This window comes from Culex quinquefasciatus, chromosome 2 (genome assembly GCF_015732765.1).
Source record: "Culex quinquefasciatus strain JHB chromosome 2, VPISU_Cqui_1.0_pri_paternal, whole genome shotgun sequence".
NCBI lineage: Eukaryota > Metazoa > Arthropoda > Insecta > Diptera > Culicidae > Culex > Culex quinquefasciatus.
In genome coordinates this window covers 96,598,537-96,626,356 of record NC_051862.1, presented here as the reverse complement: position 1 = coordinate 96,626,356, position 27,820 = coordinate 96,598,537, and the positions used below count along the sequence as shown (strand labels likewise).

The window sequence follows — 27,820 nt, the reverse complement described above, 5'->3', positions numbered from 1 at the left end:
GTAACTCGAAAGAGCTGCTCTCTGGTAAAAAAAAAAGTAGGCTGAAAACAAAATCGAAGGCTTGGATTAGTTGAAGGACGTTTTGACTATGTCAAACAAACAAAAAAAACTGGCACTTGTTCGTGTTTGACAGTTTGCCAAACTCGAAAATTTGTTATCGCGAACTCGCAAATAAAGCAAAATGTAATGCAGAATGACGTTTCGGCAAACAAACAAAGCAGGCACACTGCCAAACTGTCAAAAAGTATGTTTGTGATAGTTTAATACGTCTTTGAGAAACTGATTATAGTAAAACAACTATAATTTGAAAAATTACAGTAAAATTATTTTTATTTTGATAACCAAAGAAATATTTTTATGATAAGTAAAATAGTCTAATTTTTAAATTAACGATCTCATTTTAAAAAAAAACTAATCTGTTGAAATCTATCTTTAATGCTTTAAGATTTTTAGTTTGTCAGTGAATTAAATGCATATTTATTGTGCACGATCTCATCACTATACGTATTTTAGATAAACCGGCAAACAATACCAACATCAGTTATTCTAGAACCCTAGAAATAGACGACAACCAAAAAGAGACAACGTTTGTTACACTACCACATAGATATAAGAAAGTGTTAGTCAAACCCAAATGTAGACCATTGTTTAGATGTGCAGCACACACACAACCTACCGCAAAGTTCGCAAATTTATGAGGTTCACAAAAAAACAAATACAAAATCGATTTCAAATTGCAGCAAACAACAATAAGCAGCACTCAAAAATAACTGCACACACACACAAACAAACATACACAGTTTTAAGAGCCAAACCGTCACCAAATAATCGAATAACGGGCCGCCCATACAAATGAAAAATTAAAACAATAAAATTGTCGTACAAGAAACTGCTGAATTTCGATCCAAAAGACGTTAAATTTATAACAGTAAACAAACTATCGAGTCCAAATTACAGGATAAATAACTTGCGTCAAGTGAACGCAATAAAAAAAAATCAAGATCATATACGAGAACGTGAAACTAAATCTAGTCAAATATTTGAAGAAATAAAAATGGTGAGACATCGTTTCTAAGGCAAATGCAATAAGTCACCACACTACTAAGCGTTCAGTTGTTCTATTCTATTAGTGCAAATCTGATTTACACACACACATTTTGTACGCAATCCATTATATTTTAAAAATAAAGATATCAAATGTTCGGTGTAAATTATAAAAAAATGTGTTTGGTTGTTTAAGATGACGGCATCAGAGTAGGCGCGGAAGCAGCGCCACGCCGCAGTAGGCGGTTTCCCAGCGAACTACGCATGCTTTGATCGAGGCTTTCTTTTCTGCGTTCCCACGGAATAACTCGATCGTGTTGCACATTTACCAATAATTTTATTTGTTACACCAATAACAAGATAGATCAACAAACAGGTTGAGTTTGACTATAGCTTGCATCACATCAGAATAGACTTTGTCCCGAATAAATATTCCCTTCCAACACAAACGCACACAATGATATATTCCCACAAAGTTGGTATTCCCTCCTTGCTTCTAAAATGCAATTTCCCACTTACCTTTTCCCCTTCTCCCAAAAAATACGCGCCTTTTTAATACGGAATCTGGTTCTGGTAATACTGGATCATGTCGTACGTCCTGGTGCGGAAGTTCTGGTACGAGTTCCGGATCACGCCGAGCATGTGGGCCGCCGCTTCTTTGTTGTTTTTCGTCGGAACAAAGCGCTGCTTCAACAGCGTAATCGTCTGTCCCCGGAAGCACGGCAGCCCAGTGTCCAGCATGAGCGAAACCAGCGTCACGATCGCGTCCTGATAGGGACGGATCGCGAGGAACGACTGCACGCACAGATCGCAGAACCACTTGAACGGAGCGGCCTCCATCTTGCCGCCCATGACCATCACCATCTCGTCCGTAAGCTTCAGGTCGGGCTCGAAGCCAATGTTGCCGCCCGGCGACGACTCGAACATGAAGCCAAAATCTGAAGAGTAATCGTTGAATCATCTTGTTTCGAGTCTAGGAAGATCCCACACTTACCAATATGGATGATGTGACCGTCCTTGTCGATCATGATGTTGCCATTGTGACGATCCTTGATCTGCAGCAGATATCCGATCACCGAGTAGGCGGCCATCGACTTGACAAAGTTACTGCGAGCCGCCTGGAACTCTTTGGACGTTTCGTCTCCGTACTGGTGCAGGAAGTACTCGTACAACCCAGAATCCGTCTGTCGGCCCAACTGATCGCGAGACTTGGCGTTCGGAACGCACTCGATCACGCCACACTAAAACAATCAACCAGTAAGTCAACTTTCCAAAATCCCCCTAACTTCCCATACTAACCCCCGGAGCCGTGGCGACCACCCGGTACGGAAACAGGAACAACTCCAACCCCACTTGCTGGAAGATGTTCTTGAAGATCGAAATCACCTGCAGCGCCAGCATGTCCTGCCGCACGTCATCGCCCACCTTGAAGATGGCAGCCTGCCACATTTCCGGACCCATCGAGCTCAACTTCGGCCCGCCGTCCAGCTGATTGTTCGGATTGTTCGAAACCTCCATGGCCATCGTCTCCAACTCGTTAATACCGCACCGATGCACCCGGAACCGGGCCAAGTACGGTGCCTTCGCCGCGCTCTGCATCGGTGTTCCGCTGTTGTAATCGATATCCAGCACCATCGCTTCCGGATTCGACGGCAGGTAGCACCCGGCCTGCACCTTGATACGGCTGAGCGCATCCAGGCAGGCCTTCTTGCGGGCTTGCCCCTTCGGGAACGAACGGATCTCTCCGCTGACGGCTGCACAAACACACGAATGGTAAGGAAATCTTGTGAAATCGTTCATATTTAGTAATTTTACCCGTAATTTTGCCGAAGAAATCAAACTCCCGCTCGTAGAAGCGCTTCGCCGGACCGGACAGGGAAGAGATGATGTTCGCGGACAGGGCCTCCAGACCGTCGTACAAAACAGCTGGAAACGAAACCAGGGAAATACTTGCTTAGTTGATGTGAAGAAGTTATGTTCCAGTTTAAGTACTCGAAAGAAGCCTTAATTTTGGGTGGTTGATTGAATTCAACATAATGTGGACACTTTTATGCAAACAACACCGGCGAACTAGAATGTGGGTCATTCCAGGTCAACTGGGTACACTTTTGGACTCGACCTTCACCGATTTGGACCAAACTTGGAGGGAACGTTCATCTACCGATAGTTAACAGAAATCCCAAGTTTGGTGCTGATTGGACCATCCCTCTTGTTCGACGTGTTCCTCGCACGTGCACCTTCTGTGCAAAACCCTTGACGTGTATATTTTTCCGTGTACTTGATTTAGCCAAAATAAAGGAGGAGTTTTAGCGTGTAATCGACAAAGTAAGACAGGCCGCGGAAAATACAGTCCACTCGATGGAAACGGGAAACATTGTGGTCCTACACGAGTCGGATGCTGGAGTAGTGTTCCGGGAGTGAATTTGACGGATTTTCGACGGAAAATCCGATTCGATCACGGTCGACGTGTGTATGTGCGTGTGTGTGACATCGAGGGCGTAGCACCCACGCCGTGAAAAGTGCGCGATCCGACAGCCAGTGCTGGTGGAAGACCGGGGCAGTGCTCCGGAAGATCGGAAAAAGGTTCCGAAAGACTGGACAAGGGTCCGGAAGTGACGGAGAAATCGGATTCGATCGCGCGGCAAATGTGCCCGTGTGTGATTGTGTTTGAGGAGCGTCGAGACGTAGCCCCACTTAGCGACGGGCATGACGGATGATGTTGAGAACGCCCAAAGGTAGTAAGAAGACGCGAAGAAGAAGACCCCCGGAAAAAAGCGGAGAGCGCCAATCAGCAAGCAGCTTGACGAACAGCGGCGGAAAGAGGAAGCTTGGAAGATGGACGAGCAGCAGAAGGTGCTGATGCGGCGGCGGGACGCGGTGGCGGAAAAGCTGGACCGAGTGAAAGCAGCCATCCAATCGAGCACCGAGCAACCGAACCAGAACTTGCAGAACCTGCACTTCTTGAAGCTGCAGTTGAAGACGGTGGAGGCCTGTTACGGTGAGTTTAACGCGTTCCAGAACCAGAACTACGGACTGGCAATAACTCCGGAGCAGGAGAAGCAGCACCGGGTGTGCTACTTGAAGTTACGAGACGCTCAGTGTGCCCTTGCCAAAGTTTGACGGCACTTACGAGAACTGGTTCTTGTTCAAGTGCATGTTCAGGAGCGTGATGGACCGGTACCAGGGTGAGGCTCTGTCAATGAAGCTGTACCACCTTCGGAACTCATTGTTTGGGAAAGCGGAAGGCGTGATCGACCAGGACATCATAAACAACAACGACTACGAGGCAGCGTGAACTCTCTTGGTGGAAACCTACGAGGACAAGCGAGTGATTATCGACAAGCACATCGAAGCTTTGTTCAATCTACCGAAGATCACAAATGACGACGCCGTCGCGTTCCGGAAATTGATTGACACTTGCGTCAAGCACATCGAGGCATTTAAGAATCTGCAACTTCCTGTCGCCGGATTGGATGAGCAGATGCTGATGAACCTGCTGGCAATCGCAACGAAAAGCCGGAGAGCTACAGTCGTACGCGGCCACGATCGCGTTCCTAGAACTAAAGTGCCGAGTTCTGGAGGTGGTGGAGCAGTGCAGTGAAACAGTTAGAATGGTTAAGCCGCACAGATCGGTAGCGATGCTGATAGCTGGTACGCAGAAGTGTTCCGTATGCATCCGATAACATGGCTTGAACGGTTGCGAGCAGTTCAAGGTAAAATCCGTCAACGAGAAGTACAGCCATTTGCGGAAATGTGGGTTGTGCTTCAACTGTTTGAGGAAAGGACATCGCGTGGCAGCATGTACTTCTACGAACACCTGCAAAATCTGTGGCAAGCGGCATCACACCATGCTGCACACTGATGGAGTGAAGAAGCAGATGGTCGTTCCGATCTCTACGGCGCCGGTTACGCCAAAAACCAACGGACAAACGCCGGCCAGGACCTGCCAGGAAACAGACACTTCTTTCGACCACCGTCGTACTGGTGAACGGCGGAAGCAGCGGCCAGCACTTGTGCCGGGCGCTCATAGACTCCGGGTCGCAGCACCACTTCGTCACGGAACAATTTGCCAACAAACTGGCGATCAAAAAGGAGCGTGCCGACTACCAGGTTAGTGGTTTGCATAGTAGCCAAACGAGGATCAGCAACCTAGTCCGAGCGTCGGTGAAGTCCCGCGTCGCCGATTTCTTAACCGAACTAGAGTTGTTGGTCACTCCGCGAATCGTCGCTGACCTGCCGCCGAAATCAGTCGACATCACAAGCTGGAACTTGCCGCCCAACATTGAACTCGCCGATCCAAGGTTCAATTCAGCAGGGCAGATCGATATGCTCTTGGCAGCTGGATTGTTTTGGAACCTTCCCACGCTCCGAGAAACTGAGTTGGGATGGGTGATTGGCGGTGTCTTGAAGCATGCAGCAGATTGAATCTACAGAAGCGAGAATGGAGATTTAAAATGCAGCCATTTCAACGTGGGACGTGTTTGAAAAGACGTGCACCTTCTGTGCAAAAACCTTGACGTGTACTTGAATGAGCCAAAATAAAGAAGTAGTTTTAGCGTGTAATCGACAAAGTAAGACGCACGTTTTTGACTCGATCCGACTGCGGAAAAAAATCGGGAAAAAGGCCGCGGAAAATACAGTCCACTCGACGGAAACGGGAAACACCTCTATTTTTGGCACCGCCCTATTTTTTGACGATTTTCTAAAAAAAATTTCTTTTAATCATAACTTTGCAACTATTTGAGCGAAAGACTTTCTACAGATTGCATTTTATAGAAAATTTTCAAAAAAAAAATCAATAAAAATAATTAATGAAATAAAATATAAAAAATGAACCCCTCGGGGCACAATTATATTTTAACGTTTTAAGTATTAAAATTCTGTTTTGGCCAATTCCTTATAATTTTATTTGTTTTATTTTATCACCATCGTGTTCCCCGGACAATTTTACATAATATTCAATGTAAACCTCAAACTAAAATGTTTGTATTTGCGCAGCACTCTGTCCTATGAATTCAAATCCGAAATAAGTTTCTCACATACAAAAACCGAACTATGCGGAATTCATCCTTTTTGCCTTCCTCACTGAGGTAAGGCTATAATCCTGCTCTAAAAATGAACTTTGCATAAAAACGTCGTAGACCCACCTTCATGTATACATATCGACTCAGAATCGAAAACTGAACAAATGTCTGTGTGTATGTGTGTGTGTGTATGTGTGTGTGTATGTGTGTGTGTATGTATGTATGTGAACAACAAACTAGCTCATGTTTCTCGGCACTGGCTGAACCGATTTGACCCGAACTTGTTGCATTCGACTTGGTTTAGGGTCCCATAGATCGAGTTTTATACAGATTGAAGTTTCGATAAGTACTTCAAAAGTTATGTATAAAAATGTGTTTTCACATTTATCCGGATCTTACTTAAATGTATGTAAACTATGTCCGGGTCCATCATCCGACCCATCGTTGGTTAGGTTATCAGGAGACCTTTCCAACGAGCCTAAAACATTGAAGATCTGGCAACCCTGTCTCGAGATATGCCCACTTAAGTGATATTGATGTACTTTTTGGAAGCCGGATCTCACTTAAATGTATGTAAACTATGTCCGGATCCATCATCCGACCCATCTATGGTTAGGTTATCAAGAGACCTTTCTAACGAGCCTAAAACATTGAAGATCTGGCAACCCTGTCTCGAGATATGCCCACTTAAGTGATATTGATGTACTTTTTGGAAGCCGGATCTCACTTAAATGTATGTAAACTATGTCCGGATCCACCATCCGACACATCGTTGGTTAGGTTATCAAAAGACCTTTCCAACGAGTCCAAAACATTGAAGATCTGGCAACCCAGTCTCGAGATATGTCCACTTAAGTGATATTTATGTACTTTTTGGAAGCCGGATCTCACTTAAATGTATGTAAACTATGTCCGGGTCCATCATCCGACCCATCGATGGTTAGGTTATCAAGAGACCTTTCTAACGAGCCTAAAACATTGAAGATCTGGCAACCCTGTCTCGAGATATGCCCACTTAAGTGATATTGATGTACTTTTTGGAAGCCGGATCTCACTTAAATGTATGTAAACTATGTCCGGATCCACCATCCGACACATCGTTGGTTAGGTTATCAGAAGACCTTTCCAACGAGCCTAAACCATTGAAGATCTGGCAACCCTGTCTCGAGATATGCCCACTTAAGTGATATTGATGTACTTTTTGGAAGCCGAATCTCACTTAAATGTATGTAAACTATGTCCAGATCCACCATCCGACACATCGTTGGTTAGGTTATCAAAAGACCTTTCCAACGAGTCCAAAACATTGAAGATCTGGCAACCCAGTCTCGAGATATGTCCACTTAAGTGATATTTATGTACTTTTTGGAAGCCGGATCTCACTTAAATGTATGTAAACTATGTCCGGGTCCATCATCCGACCCATCGATGGTTAGGTTATCAAGAGACCTTTCTAACGAGCCTAAACCATTGAAGATCTGGCAACCCTGTCTCGAGATATGCCCACTTAAGTGATATTGATGTACTTTTTGGAAGCCGGATCTCACTTAAATGTATGTAAACTATGTCCGGATCCACCATCCGACACATCGTTGGTTAGGTTATCAGAAGACCTTTCCAACGAGCCTAGAACATTGAAGATCTGGCAACCCTGTCTCGAGATATGCCCACTTAAGTGATATTGATGTACTTTTTGGAAGCCGGATCTCACTTAAATGTATGTAAACTATGTCCAGGTCCATCATCCGACCCATCGTTGGTTGGGTTATCAAAAGACCTTTCCAACGAGTCTAAAACATTAAAGATCTGGCAACCCTGTCTCGAGATATGGCCACTTAAGTGATGTTTATGTACTTTTTTATTCCGGATCTTAAAAATATATGAAATTTTTGTACAATTCCATCATATCAGCCATTGTTGGTAATAAGTGAGGAAGGCTCCAACCACATAGGTGGATTAAGTTAGTTTTTGTTGAAAAGTACACCGTGTACTTCCGAGTGCTGCGCAAAATCATTTCTTATTTTTATCGAATTCCTTGGACAATTTTCTATAAAATGCAACTTGTAGAAAGTCTCGTGGCGCGGTGGTTAGCGGCTTCGGCTGCCGATCCCTAAGTTGCTATGGGCGCGGGTTCGATTCCCGCCTTATCCTCTTGGCCTTCTATCGGATGGGGAAGTAAAACGTCGGTCCATTTGCGTAAAAGAGGTTTTGGGTGACATAACCTTCGAATGCCTAAAAATGAGCAGAAACTTGCAATAGAGCCCACAAAAGACCCGGGGGTCGTTAAAGTGGATTGCTTTGCTTTTTAGAACGTTCCCTCCAAGTTTGGTCCAAATCGGTGAAGGTCGAGTCCAAAAGTGTACCCAGTTGACCTAGAATGACCCATGTATGAAATTGAATGCCAAAAACCGCTTCCCTTATACGGATGGGACTATCCATAAACCACGTGAACACTTTTGTAAAATTCTCAATCTCCCCCCAAACACTGAGTAAAATAAAACCTCGCTGCGCGAATTCTGTCTTTTTATCATGGAACAATCACCGTGGTCCACACTTATACCTACCAAACCAAATACAGTCTTTTTGCCTTCCTCACCTCAATGAGGAAAGGCTTTAAAATCACTCGAAAAATGAAATTCTTTATTTGACCTTTATTTGAGACTCACCTTTACGTATAACTATCGACTCAGAATCAGATTCTGAAAAAAAGTCTGTGCGTGTGTCTGGATGTGAGTCCGTGCACCGAAAAATATGCACTCGATTATCTCTGGACTGGCTGAACCGATTTGGACAGTTTTGGTCTCATTCGATCCGTCTTGGGGTCCCACAAGACCCTAGTTAATATTATGAAGTTTAGAAAAGTACTTCAAAAGTTATGCTAAAAAACGATTTTAGCTAAACTTCGGAAGATTGTGAAAAGGGTGGTTTTTGTAAGAAAACCCATCATGCTATATATTATTAGAATGGTATTTGAAAGACCTTTCCAACGCGCTGAGATTGAAAGAGATTGAAAATCTGTCAACCCCATCAAAAGTTATGAGCACTTAAGTGTTATTTTTAGACTTTTTTGAAGCCGGATCTCATATATTTTGATGAAAAACTTGTCCGGATCTATCATGCGACCCCATAGGTAATCAAAAGACCTTTCCAAAAAGCCCAAAAGATTGAAGATCTGACAACCCTATCAAAAGTTATAAGTACTTTAGTGTTTTTGATACACGATAATTTGATAAAAAAAAGTGTTATTTATACACTTTTTTGAGGATGTGTAGTGTCTTTACTTTATGATTGTGAGGAAGGCACCAACCACCTAAAGGTGGATTAAGTAACGTTTTTTTTTTTGGAAATCTAATTTGAGTGATTAACAAAACCAAACGTGGATCTTCATCAAAGATACCATAAACCGGTTGAGAAGAGAGAATTCTAAAAGACGACGAGAGAAGCGAGCGGAGAAGAAATCGACCAACGAGCGGAAACAGGAAATGCATTTCGCACAAAATGGCGGTTTGAAAATAAAACTGGAAATGTGCGACTAGAAGTACAACAAGATGTGGCAGTAAGGGATATTGCAAAAAGAGGAATAGAAATGGAAGAGGAAAGAAACGCTTAGGAACAATATCCAAATCATGATATAGATTGTGAAGTCCGCATTCGGAGTGTTGGTTGGTTTCGAAAAGGCGAAACTTACGATCTTTGTTGTGCATCTCCTCGTCAATATACATGTTGGTCTGCATATTCCAAATCAGCTGGTGAGCCACAATCTGCGAGCGCTTGGAGATGTGCTTGATAAACTCCGTCACGTATCCCATCTGCAAAAACAGACTCAAATGTTAGTTACTAGAAAGAGTAAAAGAACCAACTTTTTACCGTATCGTGCCGCAGCGCCTGCACCAGTTGGGGAATGTAGGGAAGTACGGCTTCGGCCGGGTACGCGTTGAGGGTGTTGACGGCGTACTGCGCCGTCAGCGGATGCGTCGGATATTGGCGCGAGAAGTACGAGAGGGACTGGATCGGGTTGACGCGGGCCCAGGTCAGCATGTAGACGAGCTCGGGAGCCTCGTTGAGGAGGGTTCTCGTCGTGACGAGATATTTGAGTGCTTCCGGGATGTGGATGGCGGCTAGCGGGTCCGAGCAGACCAGGCGGGTCACTTCGTCTTCGATGGTTTCGGCGTTCCGGATACGCTGGGGCAGGAAGATGGCGAGTGCGGGGTTGTAGGACCAAGCGAGGCGGGTGTAGTCGCGCCAGACGTTCAGCTTGATGGGGCGAGCGCGCCACTCGGAGACGGATTCTTCGCCGAGAACTTGTAGTTCCGGGGTGGAAAGAGGGTTCGCCCAGATGAGCATGAACTCGATCTCGACGGCTAGCAGTTCCAGAATGAGGTTGCGCTTCTTCATGTAGTCCTTGTCGTAGGCGTCCTTCTGGTAGGGTGGACGCTTGATCCGGCTCGATCGCTTCGACAGCGTTGATGTGGAGTGAGGAATGGTGTTGTACCAGCCGGCGTTTCCACTGCTGGTGGAGCGTGCTACTTCGCTTCCGGCGAGCGAAACGGTATCCAGAGAAGACTTGTTGACGGAGAGATTTTGCGTCGTCGCCGGGTTTAGATCGTAATCGCTTACTTCCGAAGCGACGAGGTGCTTCTTTTCGCTGCGCATAGTCTGCCAGAATTTCAGCAGGACCCCGATGTCCTCGAGCAGCGCTTCTCGCGGTTGGCTTGGGCAAAGTTGGGGTCCGCAGAAGTAGTCCAGCGCGTTGGCGTAGATCCGCTCGCGCAGGATGTTCCTGGCAAGCGATTTTGGGATCGTGTTGCCTTGCAGAAGAGACAAGCCGCACTGGAGCAGCTTGAAACGGCATCCGACGGTTGAGATGTGTCGGGTTTGCTTGAAATCTCGGCTGAACGGAAGACACCGATGGAGCAGCATGCAGAACATCTCGACTTTGTCACGGTTGCAGTATTTGGCGGTGTCGACCATCTCCGATAGGAGCTGAAGCCAGATCAAGTGTGGAGCGACGACGATGGGCTTCGGAACAAGCTTACAGCCCTCGTAAGCCGCCAGCGGACTGGTAATGTCGACTTCTTCCGTGAACAGCCCGATCCGCTTGTCGAACGTGGTTTGCCAAGCGGTGACCATCTCCTGGATGAAGCAAAGCTCTAGGTCCTGCCGGGCGGTCAGGATCCACTGCCAGCACTCGACGGCCGTTTCCATCGCGGATTCAGTAAAGAGCTGAACCTGGGAGGAGGAGATCGCGTGCAGCAACTTCCGGTTGGCGCTGGAGCAGAGGATTAGGTAAGCGGTGGCTCTCCAGAGAGCTCCACGATGCTTGGGGTCATTCTTCTCCGCGCAGGCGTCCCAAATTTCCTTCACCAGACGGTCGGCCAAACCTTTTTTCTCCTCGTCTTCCAGAACCGACAGCAAGCCGGAGATTTCTCCTGCGTATTTGCTACGCAGACAGAGAACCGACACGAACTTGGAGGTGTCACTGTTGACACAGTGTGGCCGCTTCGAGGTCGTCTGGATGCTCGCATTGGTGACCCAGGTGTGGAGGATCGAATCCACAGCCAGCGCCAGCCCGCTGTGGTTGGAGAGAGTCGTCGACGGTACCTGGTTTGGGTACTCTTGCAGATGACTTCGGGTGGACTTGGGAGCCCACTTCATCGCCTCGTTGACAATGCCCTGGCAGCGGTCGGCAAAGTCCTTGACACGGCTTTCACGCGCCGGAAGACTGTCCATCAACTGCAGAGTGTACGGAGTGGACGCCACGCGCAAGGTCGGCGTTTCTTCGTTGGGATCCAGCGTCAGGGAGAACGCTAGCAGCTGGAGAACGTCCAGCATGCACCACAGAACCTTCCGGTTCCAAAGGAGATGCGGGAACTTGTCGACCAGCTGGGACAAATACTGATCCGCAACGAGCTGGATCTGCTTGTGGATATGGTTAAAGTAGACCAACAACAACATTGCTTGCGATTCCAGAACCTTCTCCCTCACAACATCCTGCGCCAACAGGACGCTCCGGAACTTCTCAAACACCTGATCCCCGATACAGCGGATACACTGCCACATCCCGTACTTGTCTTTCAGCAGCGCGTTATCGCACAGGTAGTTCAAGATCGGCTCCAAGCTGGGCTCGGAAGCGTTCTCAACGCGCAGAATCTCCAGCCAGTACACGCTCAACAGATAAGTACACTGCGCGAACGTCAACTTATTAATGCAAGCCGTAATCTCCGCCGGAGGATGATCCAACAGGACCAGAATCTGACTCCTCAGCTCGTTCAAGCTGACGCTGTCCGACCGGATGGCCGAGGTGTAGTTCAGCTCGCGCATCTCCGACCGGTGCGCCGTCTGTGATATCAACAGCGGAGATTTGGCCGCGATCTGCTGCACTCCTTGGTACCAGTCGGATGGCCAGAGGCGCGCATTGGTGAAACCCATCACGACGCAGTACAGCCAAAAGTCCTTGAACAGCTTGTGCAGCCGCTGCTTGGCGTTCTTGATGGGTGGGAGCCGGCGCACCAGAACCTGCAAGATCGTTGTGTTACGGACCACTTTAGAACTGGCCAGGGTTGAGGAGTCTATTTTAAGATCGATGTCGGTTGACAACATTTCACGGTTGGAGTCGTAGTCGATGGTGTCGGAACTTCCGGCGTCGAGTTCGAATCTATAAGTGTGCAGGCTGCACATTCAAAAGACTCGGATTCGGGTCCAGTTATTTGTCAAAACAAAAGTTGTTGTTGGAGACGGAGTTGGTGGAGTTAAATATTTTGGAACACTGAAGCCGGAGTTGATTTTTTTTTCTTTGTTTTTCTTTCGTAAGCAGGAGTCGGAGTCGCTAAATCTTCGGAAACCGGAAGCATAGTCGAAGCCAGAGTCGATAAAAATATGTTGGAGTCTGAGAAGTCGGTCGGATACTTTTGAGCCGGGCTATGGGCTCAGAGTCGGAGCCAGAATCGAAGGAGCCGGGTACCCGGAGTAAGAGTCGATAAATTTAGGGAAGTCGGAATCGGAGTCTGAGTCACTAAATCTCCAGAAACCAAAGTCGGACCCGCTCAACAATCTCAATATACTCACGGCAATCACCGGAATCAGCATGCCCAGATTGCCGGCGCTCGAGCTGGCCTTCTGGGCCGCCCCCGAGGTGCTGTCGTACGACCGTTCGCCCTCCAGCCCAATCTGCACAAACAGCTCCAGCAGCTTCCCGAGCAGGTCCAGCATCTCCAGCTCGCCCTGGATGTTGGCGGCGATGTTGGCCAACGCGTTCACCACCGCGTCCGACACGTGGTGGTACGACTTCCTGTAAACACTTTTAAGTTTGAGCCAACCAAAGAGCGGGAACGTCGTACGTCGGGATTGGGGTGTGTAATTGGATGGGTGGTGGGGTTGTTTGTGTGTGTTTGTGTAAGTGGGGGTAGTTTGGAGATTGATTGGGAAAGAACGTAGAAAAAGAGACTCGGTTATTCGGTAAACTCGGCAGAATAAAACCTTATGTTGTACAAACTATGCAGATGAAAATTGTTGAGGGGACAGATTTGACAGAGGTTGATGATGTTGTACAGTTCGGGTGACACGGATTAGTTCTTGAATAATGGAAATGGCTGTTATTTAAGACTAAATCATTACATGAAAATTAAAGATTTCGATCAAAAAAACTTGTTTTAATTGGATTGAACTAGTTACATGAGCAATTCTCCCCAAAATCAGCATTTTAGATTTTTTTTATATTTCTTGGTGCTTTGACCATTTTGGCCATTTAGTGACAGCAATACCATGTAACTACAAATGGTATATAAATATCCAAAAATCTGTAAGGGGCTATACACGAATTACGAGAAAACTTTAAGGAGGAAGAAAGGGAGAACGAGTTGAGTGGTTTGTGGACAGCTCCTATCGAAATTAATTATTGTTTTGGTTTCTTTGGCAAAGCTGTAGGTAGAACAACGAAAGGAGTGAAATTTTACATAGAGAAATTTTTATAATCATGCTTATCCTAAAAATCGGAAGCAAAGCCGAAAAATGTGTGCACCAAAGTTCTTCAAGTTGGCTATTCGTCTAGTAATCCGATCATAATGTTTACCTTTTTTGACAGTAGTGGCCGTGGGCAAATGGATTCCAACACCACCTGTACTGTCAAAAAGGTAAACATTGTGATCGGATTTCTAGACGAATGACACCAAGGGAATGATGGAAAGAGAGGAATCACAAATCCGTATAAATAATTTCAAGATTTTGCAGGTGTAAACCGAAAACGCGATCCAAAATTAAAGTGGACGAATAAGACTTTTAACTGCTTATTTAATTGACACACGATTGGTTCAAGGACACCTTTAATTTGTGGCGATTTGATGACCAAACAATTTGAAGAAACTTTTCCCATTATCGAAAAACAAGTTGAAACCAGTGAGATTAACTTACGACGATTTCATTAAACGTTTCATCCGTAATGGTGAGCGACTGTGTGTGTTTCGGGGTAAGTAAAATTACATAATTCTGAAATAATAAAATTCTTAAGTTTGTATATTACCAACATATACAATTTGGATCATTTTTTCTTCAATCTATAGGTAAATGCCTTTTCCTGGCATCATAACCAGGCAAATACGGAATAATGGTTTGGTGCTGCTCTTGCTCTTAGAAAACCTGACTAAAAACCAGAAAAGGGAGAAGGCAAAAGAGTTGTTTTGGATCTAATGCAATTGTTCACGGATAATAGGAGAGAGGTTCGAATTTTTCAAGACACAAAATCTTTGCACGGGAACGCTCCGTAAAAACAAGTCTGATTTGCCGGGCAGATTCATCAAAACGGACAGTACCTTGACATCTTTCAAACACCGATCGTGCCTCACTTCAACACAACTAAGGGAGCTGTGTATGCAGGCGATTTTAACACAAGGAAGACGTATTGTGTCCGAAAGAGCATGGACAAAGAAACTTGTAATGGAACTACTCAGTGTCGCTTGCCTGCGGTTGTACTGTTTATTCGCTGTCTTTATTTTTGTGAGTTTTTTTTTTGTTCCAACAAATTTAGAGTTCCTAGAAAAGTCCCTTTTTACGAAATTATCCGGTTCTTAATGTGGTGTTGATGTAAGAAGGTTCTCGATAATGGTTCTAGCGGCTCTTTGGAAGTTGGCGGAATTTTTTTTGTTTGCAGTGGAAGTCATCTGCCCATAAGATCCAACGCATGCAACAGAAGAGCCTTTTGTGTGTTCCTGTGGATCGGGTCCCGCTTCATCAGAATCATCCCGGTCAGCTGACCGAAGTAGCAGATTTTGTTGGATGCATCCGGTCAATTGCCAGAAAATTCAGAAGTGGAAGATTGTGTCATCTTCCGGCTGGCATAAGTTTAACGGATAAAGGTTGTTGGTTGCAGTAGATGGTCCTTTAAAACATGAAGTTTAAAGGAATACATACATGTAGAAAATTACAAAAAAATAATTTCACAGAAAATTTATGAATAACACTAAAAAGATGATTTCAAATCACTTCCGAAAGTTTCATTAAGATATTTCATGATTAAAATGAGTAACAGTCGATTTGAACTTGAAATTTTGCCATGCGCAAGCTAACTTTCTAAGCTTTTTTTTCTCAAAACACCGAGTTGATTTACGGGTGCCATTATATCCGGAGATTGGATAAACCAAATTGGCTGAAATTTTTCGTGAAGACTCTAAAGACCTATCCCTTGTGCATGACGAAACCCGATATAGAAAATTTGTTTAAAATAAAGAATAAGAATTAAAAACTGTCATTTTTCATATGAAAAACGTAAAACAATTTCTATCTTTTTTTTGAAAATCGGCCTTTGTCATGCCACGGAACCAGTTTGACGAGCCTTCACCAAATTTTTTAGCTGATTTGGTCAAATCAGTGTTGAGATATCGTTGATGTAACTTCAAATACAGTATGTAAAACAAGTATTTACATCCCTTGGGCACTATGCACATTTTGTGATGAAACATGTAAAAAATTTAAAGTTTGACAGGAACCTAGTACTACGTTTTGTTCAGAAACTCATGCCAAACATTTTGCTACAAAAAACTCATGAAAAGATGATTTCTATAAAAGTTATATAACAAATACTATTACGAAAATAAAGGTGCAAAAGTTTGTACACCTTTCGAAAAATTAACATAAATAATGTTATTTGTTGACAAATCACCATAAATCCAGTCTCCCAACTCCAAATAGGCATCCTTGACTGATTAAAAGGATTGAATACAAAGTTTACTAACTACTTAGTATAAAAGTTTATATAACTCTGGAAATTCTATATAAAACTTATCTAAACTTAATTTTGCAAACTTTTAATTCAACTAAATGTCAATATATTACCATATAATTGCTAAATAAACTTTTTGGAGTGGGTATAACACCGTTTTGGGGTATTTGTATCGATAGAATAGATTTCGTACCAACCCGGAATTACGTCGTAGGAAAATCCGCCGGCATCCGAACCGGTCCACGATTCACAAGTTAACCTATGTGGAATCGGAAAGGGCATAAAATTTCCGATCTTTTGATACCCAAACATCTAGGTTTTCTTTAAAACCTACGTTTTTAAATACCTAAGCATTAAACGTTGTTATGGTTTCGTTTGAGCAACCTGCCAAAAATGTATGGAATTTCGTAATTTTTGTTCTCGTGGATCAAACTTACTTTTTGCCCAGGTATTTAAAAACGTAAGTTTTAAAGAAAACGTAGATGTTTGGGTATCAAAAGATCGGAAATTTTATGCCCTTTCCGATTCCACATAGGTTGACTTGTGAATCGTGGACCGGTTCGGATGCCGGCGGATTTTCCTACGACGTAATTCCGGGTTGGTACGAAATTCCAACGAAAAATCTATTCTATCGATACAAATACCCCCAAAACGGTGTTATACCCACTCCAAAATGTTTATTTAGCAATTATATGGTAATATATTGTCATTTAGTTGAATTAAAAGTTTGCAAATAAGTTTTATATAGAATTTCCAGAGTTATATAAACTTTTATACTAAGTAGTTAGTAAACTTTGTATTCAATCCAAATTCTTTTTTTAATCAGTCAAGGATGCCTATTTGGAGTTGGGAGACTTGATTTATGGTGATTTGTCAACAAATAACATTATTAATGTTAATTTTTTGAAAGGTGTACATACTTTTTTTGCGCCTTTTTTATTTTCGTAATAGTATTTGTTATATAACTTTTTATAGAAATCATCTTTTCATGAGCTATTTGTAGCAAAATGTTTGGCATGAGTTTTTGAACAAAATGTAGTACTAGGTTCCTGTCAAACTTTAAATTTTTTACATGTTTCATCACAAAATGTGCATAGTGCCCAAGGGGTGTAAATACTTTTTTTACATACTGTAGCTATATCTCAGCAATGATACATCCAAATGACTTCAAATTTATTTTGCTAATAAATCGTTGAAAATGTATATTTAGGGGAAATATACCCTTTCTAATCAAACACCTATCTTTGTCATATGGAGAGTTTGATGCTCGATTTAAGCTCCAAAAATACTATTTAGGCTATATCAACTTACCAGCAACAGCACCGCCTCGAGTAAGCACGCAAATGCATGCCATTTACTGGCCAAAAGATCAAATTTAATGTACTTTTGATCATAATTTCTATTTTGCGAGACCATTTCTCATCATTTTGGTGGCACACACATCCACACGCAAGATCAGAGGTTAACTGCTTAACGAAAGTCGCCATCCATATCTTTTCACTTGCGCTAACGATTTCAAAGCGCTTAAGATATAAAATTGCTTCCAACTACCGGCAACAAGTTCTTTTGGCCATTACTTAGTCACTCACTTGAAAAATAATCCCGAAAAATGTAAATAATTAGCAAGCACCATAAAAAACAAACGCGCCAAGTCTTCTGACGTTTGAATTTTGACTACCCATTCCAATCGAAGGCTGAAGAAAACCGAGCGAGGAGAGAAGGCAAATAAAGAACAAAGGGTGGCCACCAACACCACCAACATACTGGTGCAGCGCCTGTTAGAGTGAGCAAGTGCTGCCAGGAAACTTTCGCTATGAATGTTACTTTTCGTGGGTGTTCGCTTAAAATTTCATCAATTTTGGCAGCACTAAGCAGACCCAAAAGAGCGCTGGAAGAAAAAAAGAACTAAGCTGAAAATAGAAAAATGGGCGTGGCCAATGCACTCGACTGATTTGAATGCATTTTTGAAATATTTTTTTAAATGCTTGTAAAAGGAATAGTAGAACTTTTAATAAAATTGAAAATAAACAGAAATGTTCACAAAAAGTTGCTCTACTTGTTGGTGTACTTGGTTTTAGCGAATTTCAAGGAACAATTCAGATTATCCAGCATCATGCAAACACGACCGCTTATTAGGCTTAAAATGAACATATTTCCCCTAAATGCACTGCAACCAGAATTTAACGAAATTAGTCTGTGCTCATGCCAACCCTTGACATTTTTGGCGATTTACCTCTTAAAGAAAGACCAGCTCCTTTTCTGAAGAGTTCGTGTTTGATGAGAAATTTCCGTAATTTTTATCATCAAACGACTCTTCACTTATTCTGACATATTCTCAATTCATTTACTATCAATTCTGCATTGATGTCTTTGTGAAGGGAGAGTCTCTCCATCCGCATTGACTATTTCTTATTCGTATTCCTGATTTGCTGTGCTGCTTTGGCTTTCCATACCATATGGCTCTTTTATAGCTTTGTGAGAGGATCATCGATACATCCGCATTGACCCTCTATCTTTTCATTTTTCTTCTTGTCTTTCTTCATATTTTTCATTGTTTTTTTCATACTTACTACACGTCTTTGTGAGAGTATGCTGAGCTCGATTTACTCTCCATCCGCATTGACTTTTTCTCATCCCTGCTATCGAGCGCTCAATTGAAAAGCAGCCCAGTTAAACAACACCCAGTTACCAAACAAGTACAGTATTTAAAAAACGAATTTTTTAGTTAAAATTAAACATTAAGTGGCTATACATTAATCATTAAATATCCAAAGTAGATTCGATTGGAAATTTGTATTTTTCCAAAAAAAAACACATTTTCTATGTCTCAACAGTTGCGTTTTTAATTTCGTTGCTAAAACATATCATAAAATGTAAATAAAAAGAAAAGTGGATTTTTTGTTAAAAAAATAGTTAAATCTTTTTCTAAATGGTAGGTACTCATCAATATCTACAACTTTGCCGAAGACACCAAACAGATTAGAAAATTCCTTCAAAAGATAAAGATTTTTGAATATTTACGTACCATTTTTGTATGGCCAGCTGCCAAAATAGTATGGAGCCTTGTATGGGTGAACCAATGGCACAAAATGGCTTCTTTGGTCATAGGGTTTGAGCCAATTAAAAAAATACAAATAAAATCCATATCCGGTTTTGGTAGAGAATTGCTCTAATGAATCTTACATCATGTCTTATCTTTTTTCGTGAAACAATTACATTAAATATTTTAGCTACTGAATTTGAAAAAAATGTTAGGATAAATTTTCCAAATGATGTTAGTACACGTTAATTCCAAATTAGTAAAAAAAAAATAGGATTGTTATGATTCCGATGAAACTGGAAATGTTAATCATTTATGTCAACGAAGTAATGACGCTAATGGGACCAACAAAAGTCTCCCGAAAACCAAAAACTATTTACTAATTCTATCGAAGTGCCACCGTTGCAGCCTAGAAATGTACAATAGAACATTAGGGGAGAATAAAAATATACAGTCTCTACAGTCAAAATCAAAAGCGGCAGAGAAAACCACAGCCAAGCCAAGGGGGGAAAGAACCAAAAATCCACCAGAGGAAGGTAGGAGCAAAGCAAAACTTCCGACCAAACTCCACCGCAAAAACCCTACCTTTGCTCCGGATTGGTCGAGTAGGCGAGGGACGCCGCCTGGACGGTGACGCGCGAAAACATCTTCATGATCTCCTCAAACACCACGGGCTCGCACTTGGAGATGATCATGCAGCCCAGCTGGTCCACGATGAGCACGTTCTGCTCCGAGGGCACCTTGCAGAACCGCTGGATGAAGAACTGCAGGATGTTGTTGGTCGTCTTGGGGGTGTCCTTCAGGGCGACGGCCACGTGACCGAGCATCACGATGATATTGAGGGAAACCAGGCTGGATTCGGTTTCCTGCTTCTCGACCGTGAATAGGCGATTGGACACGTTGGCGACCAGGGCGGGGACGCAGTACGGGTCGAGACCGTGGGCGGCCTTGAGGGCGATCGCGAGGTTTTCGATCGCTGCGTCGCGCAACGCTTCGAACGCCTCGTGGGCGGACTTGGTGAGACCCTTGCGGTAGTTGACCTGTTGATCGAGCGCCTTGAAGTCGGATCCCTGAACTGAGATGGACGGGAGGTTAGAATTGAATCGGTGATAGGTCGATTCTTACGTACCAACAATCCTGAACGGTGCATTCTCCTTGTCCTTTTTGTTCTGAGCCTGCGATTGGGCATGCAACTTGGTGAGAATCGGACTTGGATCGACGAGAAAGTCTCGCAGGTACGAGATCGACGTTCCAGCAATGTTGGGGAACTTTTGCGCTAATTTACCCAAACCCTTGGAGAGGAATTCAAATTAGTAAAAAGTCAACGTTAAGATCGCCACCGTCTTACCTCCAAACAAACCATCAACAACGGCATATGGTCCATCACCACCTTGTGACCCAGCACCGAGTTCAGCTTCTGGTACAACCGACTGCACAGCTTATCAGCCTCTGCAAAACAGAAAAACTAATTATTATTCCAGCAACCACAAAGTTTTCTAAACAAAAGCAGCGAAAATCGAACCGGAAGCATGTGGCATCAAAAGGTCAAAGAAAATCAGGATACAAAAGACAAAAGAAAGCGGCGTCAAACCAGCCAAACGACATGTCGGGGAAGGACAACAGAAACGAAAAATTTATAAACCAACTCAAGAGAAACTCAAAACAACGCAAGAAAAACAAGAAAAAATATCAACCAATCGGCAACAGAAGAAGTTCGTCCTCGTCGCGGCGAAAGTTTAGCAAACTGAACACGCTATCGTCCCCCAGCTCCAGCAAACAGGACAAGCTCTGTTGCAGGGAGGCCAGGGTGTAGTCGTCGTCCACTGCGAACGAAAGATGGGTTTGAAATGAAGACATGTGTGGTGGGGATTTAGGGCAAGAAGAAAATTCAAGTTAATAAGAAAGAACGCATGATGGGAATCAATAATGAAGAAGAAGATAAAAATAGTTATAGAGTAGATGAATATGAGATCACTTGAAAAAAATACTTAATTTTGAAAGCAACTATTTAAATTTAGATGATTACGAGACTCTTGAAGTAAAGCGTTTTTACTAATAAAAATATTGTGGGTTCTGTTACACGTCCTAGCTGGCGAAGCAAGAAACGAAAGAGCTCCGATATTCTAAACTTCTTTAACAGCTACTAGGTTAATGTTCTGGTTTGGTTGGCGTGCATCCGACGTATTAAGCATACGTATTCGGAGAGATTTGGTGACTTTCCGAATACGTGGCTTACTGTAGTGTTGCGTCAGCACGTGTTTTATCTGTTTCCTCCATGCATTGTTCTCACGTACGCCACCAAAGATCATCTTAAGCACCTGCCGTTCGAAAACTTAAAGCGTTTGCAGGTCATCCTTGAGTATTTCCCACGTCTCGTGCCCATAGCGAACGACCATTCTTATCAGCGTTTCGTACAAGTGCACGCCGGGACTAGACCTTAAGGTCCTGTGGAATCCATAATAGGAAAGACTTCCGGTGATAATGGCTTTTCCAGAATTGTCCTACTGTAGTTGTTTTACGACGTCATTAACGATCCTCCACTTCGAACGCTTCTTCATCGATCGTCAACGTTATTGATTGTGTCGAAAATTGAACCCGATATCTTCACGCTGCGGCATGCCCCTTCCACCGTTGATTTGACCATGCTCTGGCACTCCAACTCTTCCCGAGCGCGCTCCTTATCCCGGAAGAGACAGGTTTGCTGTCTTCGCAACTGTTTGTACGACTCCTTGTTACCATGGGTGTTATGCAGCAGTCACTCGTCTGAAATTTCTTGTGGAACCAGCCGTTCTGTCGAATTTAGTCAACTCGGTACTTTTTTCTATGATGGCTGCTTCAATACGGCTCCAGCAGAGAGGGGGTTCAGCGTGGTAGCCGAGTCGATATCCGAGCCACAGTTGGTTCTGACGACGATTATGTCCGTGAATTATTGAAAACGTAGTCGATTTGTATTTCCGTGTCGTTTGATGGTTTCCAGGTGGAAAAGGTACTACGTATGGCCATATTTCAGGAGGTTGCAAAATCGATGAGTTGTAGGTCGTTCTCGTTCGTTTGCTGGTGAGCGCTGAACCTTCCAATAATCGGTCTAAACTCCTCCTCCTGTCGCCGATGATTATGTTAATATCGTGCTTTGGACACTTCCTGTACTCGTGGTCAAGAAGCTCCTCGTAGAAAGCGTCCTTGCCGTCGGTGTCGCTCCCGATGAAGCTTAGCTTGAAGAACCAGCTCTTGATTCTCAACTGGCAAATTCTGTCGTTGACCGGCCACCAACCAATCATGCGCTCCGTCATTTCGTCCTACACGATGAAAGCTCTTCCCAACTCGTCGTCGACGAGTCGAAATAACTCAGCGGTTTTCGTTTGAAATCCTGAACAAAATTATCCTTCAGAGTTCGCCACTCGTTCTGAGTCATACGTACTCGACCGTAGATCGTTAAGAGCATATCTTTTGTTCGAAGACTTCAAAGACTCGTTCGTCTTCTTGCCACAGCGTCCACGTCTCGTGGCCCCGGAGGGCAAACGGTCCAATCAGTGTCTTGTACAAAGTCAGAATCGTGACGCGTTGCACTCGGTCAGAGGTCAAGATTTTCCGTAATCCAAAGTAGGTCCGATTTCCCGCTTCAAAAAGAATCCGGGTCTCATTGCTAGTGTTGTTGTCGGCAGTTAACAGCGATTCTTAGTACACGAACTTGTTTACCTGCTATAGATCAACACCATTCAAAACTAGAGAAGCGAGACCATCTTGTTTGGTTCTTCTACTCGGTGTAAGCCTTTTTCATCGTCTCTAGGTTTCTCGCAATTAGGTCAATGCCGTCGGCATAAGCAAGTAGTTGAACAAACTTGTTGGAAATCGTTCCTCATCGGTTGCAGCTTTCAACTCTACCGCATAACCTGCCTTCATTTTGTCGAGTTGCCGCTGGCTGTTCTAACTCGTACCATACTGTCTAGCGTATTTTTAACGACAACTCGGTGGCCAAGAATATAAAGCTCCGTCAATTGTTGACCTAGGCAGCATAAAGTTCCTCCTCCATTGGCAGGCTCACTTCTAGCAGCTGCACGTAGTGTTGGCTCCGTCGTCGACAGTGTTGAGTGCAAGTTTGCACCAATTAAGTGGTGGTGGAAGTACACCGTGATACGTGTGGATATTTCGTATGTCCGAGAACAATCGGTCGTCGATTAAAACGTGGTAAATTTGTGTATTCGTTCGATGGATGACAGGTGACTTTGTGGATGTCTTAAAGGGAGAAGAACGTACTCCGTACCATCATACTCTAATGCGAACGTTCATAGCTCCAATAACGATGTTCACGTCCTTGCAGACACCTGTCCAGCTTCTGTTCTAACTTCGCGTAGCGTAGAACGCTTCTTTCTCAGCATCGGATGTTTCTTCGTGTGGAGAATGTTTGTTGAAGAACGCTGAAGGCACCGCCGCTCTGGCACATGGTGAGCCTCCAAGCATCATTCTCCCACGTCTTCGCTCCCTTCCAGCACATATCGTATAGTGCTACCACATCGAAGTTGCGAGGTTTAAGATCGTTCAACAGAGCGTACTCATACCCAACGAAACGTATCGATCTACAGTTCCATGTTCCGAGTTTCCACTCGGTGTCCATTTCGTGACCAGGTCTATGCCGTTTGTTCCGGATCACTATTTCTTCTTAATTGTTCGTAATGATGTGATTTTCGGTATTCAGCCGGATTAGGGCTTCTAAAACCTAGTCTCGGGGTGGGGCTGTCACCTTGAAGCTATGAAAACCAAGCTCCGGATTTCTCTCGACACCGTAAGGAGTGCTTTTGTCGTTCCATTCCTACATGTTGTTTTCCTTCTTCTTTGATTAAGTAGCCCACAGAGAAGAGAAAGTTTAAACCACGCACTCTTGAGATGTTTCCACGGCGTTCCATAGGGCGCTTGCAGTTCGTCGAGCCAGACGATTCCGAATGATCGCTGCCGCCGGTTCTCAATTTTGTCTGTTGTCGGGTTCGTTGAATCATCTGCAATACAGATGGTTTGACTTTAACTCGCAAAACTGCTGAAATAGTCAGGATGAGTAATTTGTTGAAATAAACTTGTTCCAGGAAAAAATCCGAAAATCCAACAAAAAGGAGAAACTCACCCGTCTCGTCCCCGATGGCCCACACGAGCAGATCCACACAGGCGGCATTCGCCATCACGTTGATCTTGTACTTGTTGACGACGCTGTTGGACGGATCGTTGACCTTGTCCACGGTGCTGTCGTGCTGCTTGTTTTGCAGCTCGGTCTGGCCGATCAGAAACAGACGCTTCACAAACTCCTGCACGTCCTTGGTGAAGGGCGTCGGCAGGTCGGACTGGTTCTGGAGGATCTCCCGAAGCAGCGTGACCATGACCAGGTTGATGGTCTCGGAGAAGCTCTTGTAGCCGTACGGTTTGATCTGGTGGAGAGAGTAGATGTCTCCGGCTTGCTCGTCCAGATGCTCGAGGGTTTCCTTGGTGAGGAGCTTCTTGGCCAGGGCGAAGATCGTTTGGAGGTGGTTGATGGGAAATTGGAGCCGGTTCTTCTTCTCAGGCGAGTCGCAGAAGCGCATGTTGGGGAATTGGTTGAAGCTGGAGCCGTACTTGGAGAAGAAATAGGTGGTTTGGTCGTACGGGACCGAGTAGAAGGAGTTGAGCTTCTTCTTGTTGTTTTTGGGAGACTTTTCCTCGGTTATCTCCGCCGTCAGGCTTCCCGACATGGACCGTGGTATGATGGAGCGGAATTGACTGATGGTATTATTTGACTTTGAGTCGGCGGGTTGCTCCGGAGTTTTGAGTACCGGAATTTCATCTCTCGGGAAGAGCCGGCACAGAAGTGGTGGATCCGTTGTGGCGTAACGTCCCATGGACCGACCCAAACCCAGAAGCAACGGAACGGTGGCCTTGCACAGGATGATCGGCGGAAGATTGCTACTTTCGCGACTTGTTTTGATCATGTTGGTGAGGACCGTAAGAACCTCGACCTGGTTCACGATGATCTCGTCGCGACTTTCCGGACATCCAACGGCAATATCCGACAGCAAGCTGTTCAAACAGAAGCTGAACTTTTCCGCTGTTGGAATTTCTGAAAGAAAACAAAACATCCATTAATAATGACACAGTTCAAGCAGTTCCCCAAAGCAACAATTACTCACTATCGATTTTGTTCGGCTTGACGTCATCGATCCAAACCGCCCTGGGCAAGGCCTTGGAAAGTCGCAGCAAATACGGAATGATTTCCTTCTCGTACTGGTAGCCACTCTCCAGAAAGTAAAGCCCCAACGCGATGACGGCATCCTGCGCCCGCGAGTCCAAGCAGAACACCCCGGCCGCATTCTCCTGCGGACAGTATCGGAACAGACTCTGGACCTTGAGAAGAAACCAACAAAAAATGAGAAAGCAAGTCATCGAGTGTTTTTTGTCTTGCGAAATCGCCACGTACCTTGTCCCACGGGGTTGGTTTTATGCGCGCCAGCACCCGGGCCAGGCAGTGCACCGTATTTTGGAAGGAAAAACGGTCATTTCCGACCATAGTTCCGGATTTTTGCGGAATTTTCCTTTTGCTCCGAGTATCGACCGATTGCACTGACTATTTATTTTCTTCTGAAATTTTCTCCAGCTGACAGTTGCTTCTGAGGTGGTGAAGTGGTGAATATACCTTATCAAGTGCTCGCAGGGGTGGGGAGTTTCTGAAGGTGTATAACAGTTTTATTTATTTATGTAGCACGGAAAAAAATCATTTGGCCAGATTGGTTGAAAAAAATTTTTTTTGCGTTTTCTACTGGATTGATCTGGTTTTTTTTATTTTTTCTCACGGAGAATCAGTACATTTTGCAGTTTGATTTTACAAAACCGATAAGTTTCAAGCCGCGAACTGAAAAAAGTGTAAAATGTTAACTAAAAAAAGTATAAAATTTACACCTTTACCAGTTCAGGAGTCCGGCTACGTCACGACTGTCATCCACATACAAGGCGAGTGATGGCCTATCTACAATCACTTAGCTTAGAACATCTAAGTAAAGTAGTTATTTAGGAAAGTCTGCAACTTACGTTCGTCATCCACAATCAACTTAGAAAACTTGCTGGGCTGATATACGTTGCTATGCAGTTGTTTGTTTACCTTTGATATGGAAACGTCAACTTACCGTAGATTTTGAAATTTTCCAAACCAAACGTCAGTTTCTAATTTGATTACTTTTCCATTGTAGAAACTCAGATTCATTTCCATTGATTCAAATTCCTAAGCTAAGTGAAATTTTCTAAGCTAAGTGATTGTAGATAGGCCATGAAGTCAAAATCGAACCAAGATCGAACCAAGTTTTTGGCGCGTAACGTTTGAAAAGGTCGTATGCGCATCGGTAATAATTTATATAAAAATTATAAAACTTTTTTAAGTTTTTTTTTTTCATTCAAAAGATTTACATTTAATTTCAGACTTGAACTTGGAGGTCAGCATGTAATTCCAGCAAGTATCAATATTGACAGCGCCTCTGGCGGTGACTTCAGAAAACTGCATGCGTGTCAGATCCTTGCGTTAACCCACTTCACGAGCAGAGCCCCAACATGAGCTCTTATAGCTCGTTGAAACGATCCGTGGCCGATGTTTCTGAAGACAAATCAAATGTTGCCCTCTTTCCAGGTGGCACCCGCCGGATTTTCTATTGAAGGTCAACCCGAAAGCCGTTCCAAGCAGGGTTACCAGGTCAAAATTTGGAAAATCTGGCAAAGTATCGATCCAAAATCTGGATAAATCTGGCGGATGAAAATCTAACAAATCTTTTTGGAAAAGGGGAGGAAGAATATGAATTAACTCAAAAGTTTGTATGATTTAACTGTTTTTATAGCCTAAAAAAGAGGAAATTTACATTTTCTTTTAGGCAAACACATTGTAATATTTTTGATTTTCATTAAATTCGTTCATTTTAATCAAAAGGTTGTTCAAAATGGCCATAAAGTGAAAAATCTGGCAAAATCTGTCAATATCTGGCACTGAGAAGGATGAATCTTTATTCTGGCTGACACTTGACAAATCTGGCATTCCCAGATTTATCTGGCAACCTGGCAACCCTGGTTCCAAGTCTCGTCAACATCATCGATTTAGTGCACCGAAAACGATCGATCCGTATTGAAAATCTGGAGAAACTCCCTGCAACAAAAATTTCGCCATGACCTGAGAGCGGAGTGTGTCAATTTGAATTTCAGCAAAAATATCAATTTAGAAAAAATTAGAATATTCTAAAAAATATTTGATGTGCCAGACTTTATTACAATTTAATAATCAATAAATAAAAATCCGAAACAAAATGAAAAAAGACTCGCATGTATTAGATTTTCCACCCGGTGAAACGTTTCAATATGTTACACGATTTTCAGTTCGACCGTTGTTTCTCAAAAGTATGTAGGTACACTCAAACCCCGATGGTTTGACACCAACTGTTGTCAAACGAACGGGGTCACTTTTTAGTTTGACACCCTTTTTACACGGAGTTCACACAAACTACCAAACGCTTG

General features: G+C 43.8%; 1 protein-coding gene across 5 annotated transcripts; it reads right to left on the bottom strand.

Annotated features, from left to right (window-relative positions):
- Positions 1–1,361: 1,361 nt before the first annotated feature.
- LOC6031479 (phosphatidylinositol 4-kinase alpha) lies at positions 1,362–25,935 on the bottom strand. 5 transcript variants are annotated; one of them, XM_038258220.1, is made up of 14 exons: positions 25,752–25,935; positions 25,465–25,678; positions 24,432–25,394; positions 24,193–24,309; positions 20,667–20,767; positions 20,448–20,610; positions 19,904–20,393; positions 13,134–13,365; positions 9,936–12,584; positions 9,757–9,877; positions 2,860–2,970; positions 2,344–2,798; positions 2,039–2,285; positions 1,362–1,982 (listed from the first exon to the last, which is right to left on the bottom strand). In XM_038258220.1, the coding sequence occupies exons 1-14, from the start codon at positions 25,839–25,841 to the stop codon at positions 1,597–1,599; spliced, it is 6,339 nt and encodes a 2,112-aa protein (XP_038114148.1). In that variant the 5' UTR covers positions 25,842–25,935; the 3' UTR covers positions 1,362–1,596. The 5 variants fall into 5 exon arrangements, with proteins under 5 accessions (XP_038114148.1, XP_038114149.1, XP_038114150.1 ...); XM_038258221.1 differs by having other exon boundaries at positions 13,134–13,356; XM_038258222.1 differs by lacking the exon at positions 24,193–24,309.
- Positions 25,936–27,820: the final 1,885 nt, after the last annotated feature.

Excerpts from the sequence above, each read along its gene's own strand:
- LOC6031479 (XM_038258220.1), bottom strand. The coding sequence starts at position 25,841 with ATGGTCGGAAATGACCGTTTTTCCTTCCAAAATACGGTGCACTGCCTG. Across the intron at positions 25,679-25,751 it reads AACCAACCCCGTGGGACAAG|GTCCAGAGTCTGTTCCGATA; the intron begins GTACGTGGCGAT and ends TTTCTTCTCAAG. Across the intron at positions 9,878-9,935 it reads AGGCGCTGCGGCACGATACG|ATGGGATACGTGACGGAGTT; the intron begins GTAAAAAGTTGG and ends CTGTTTTTGCAG.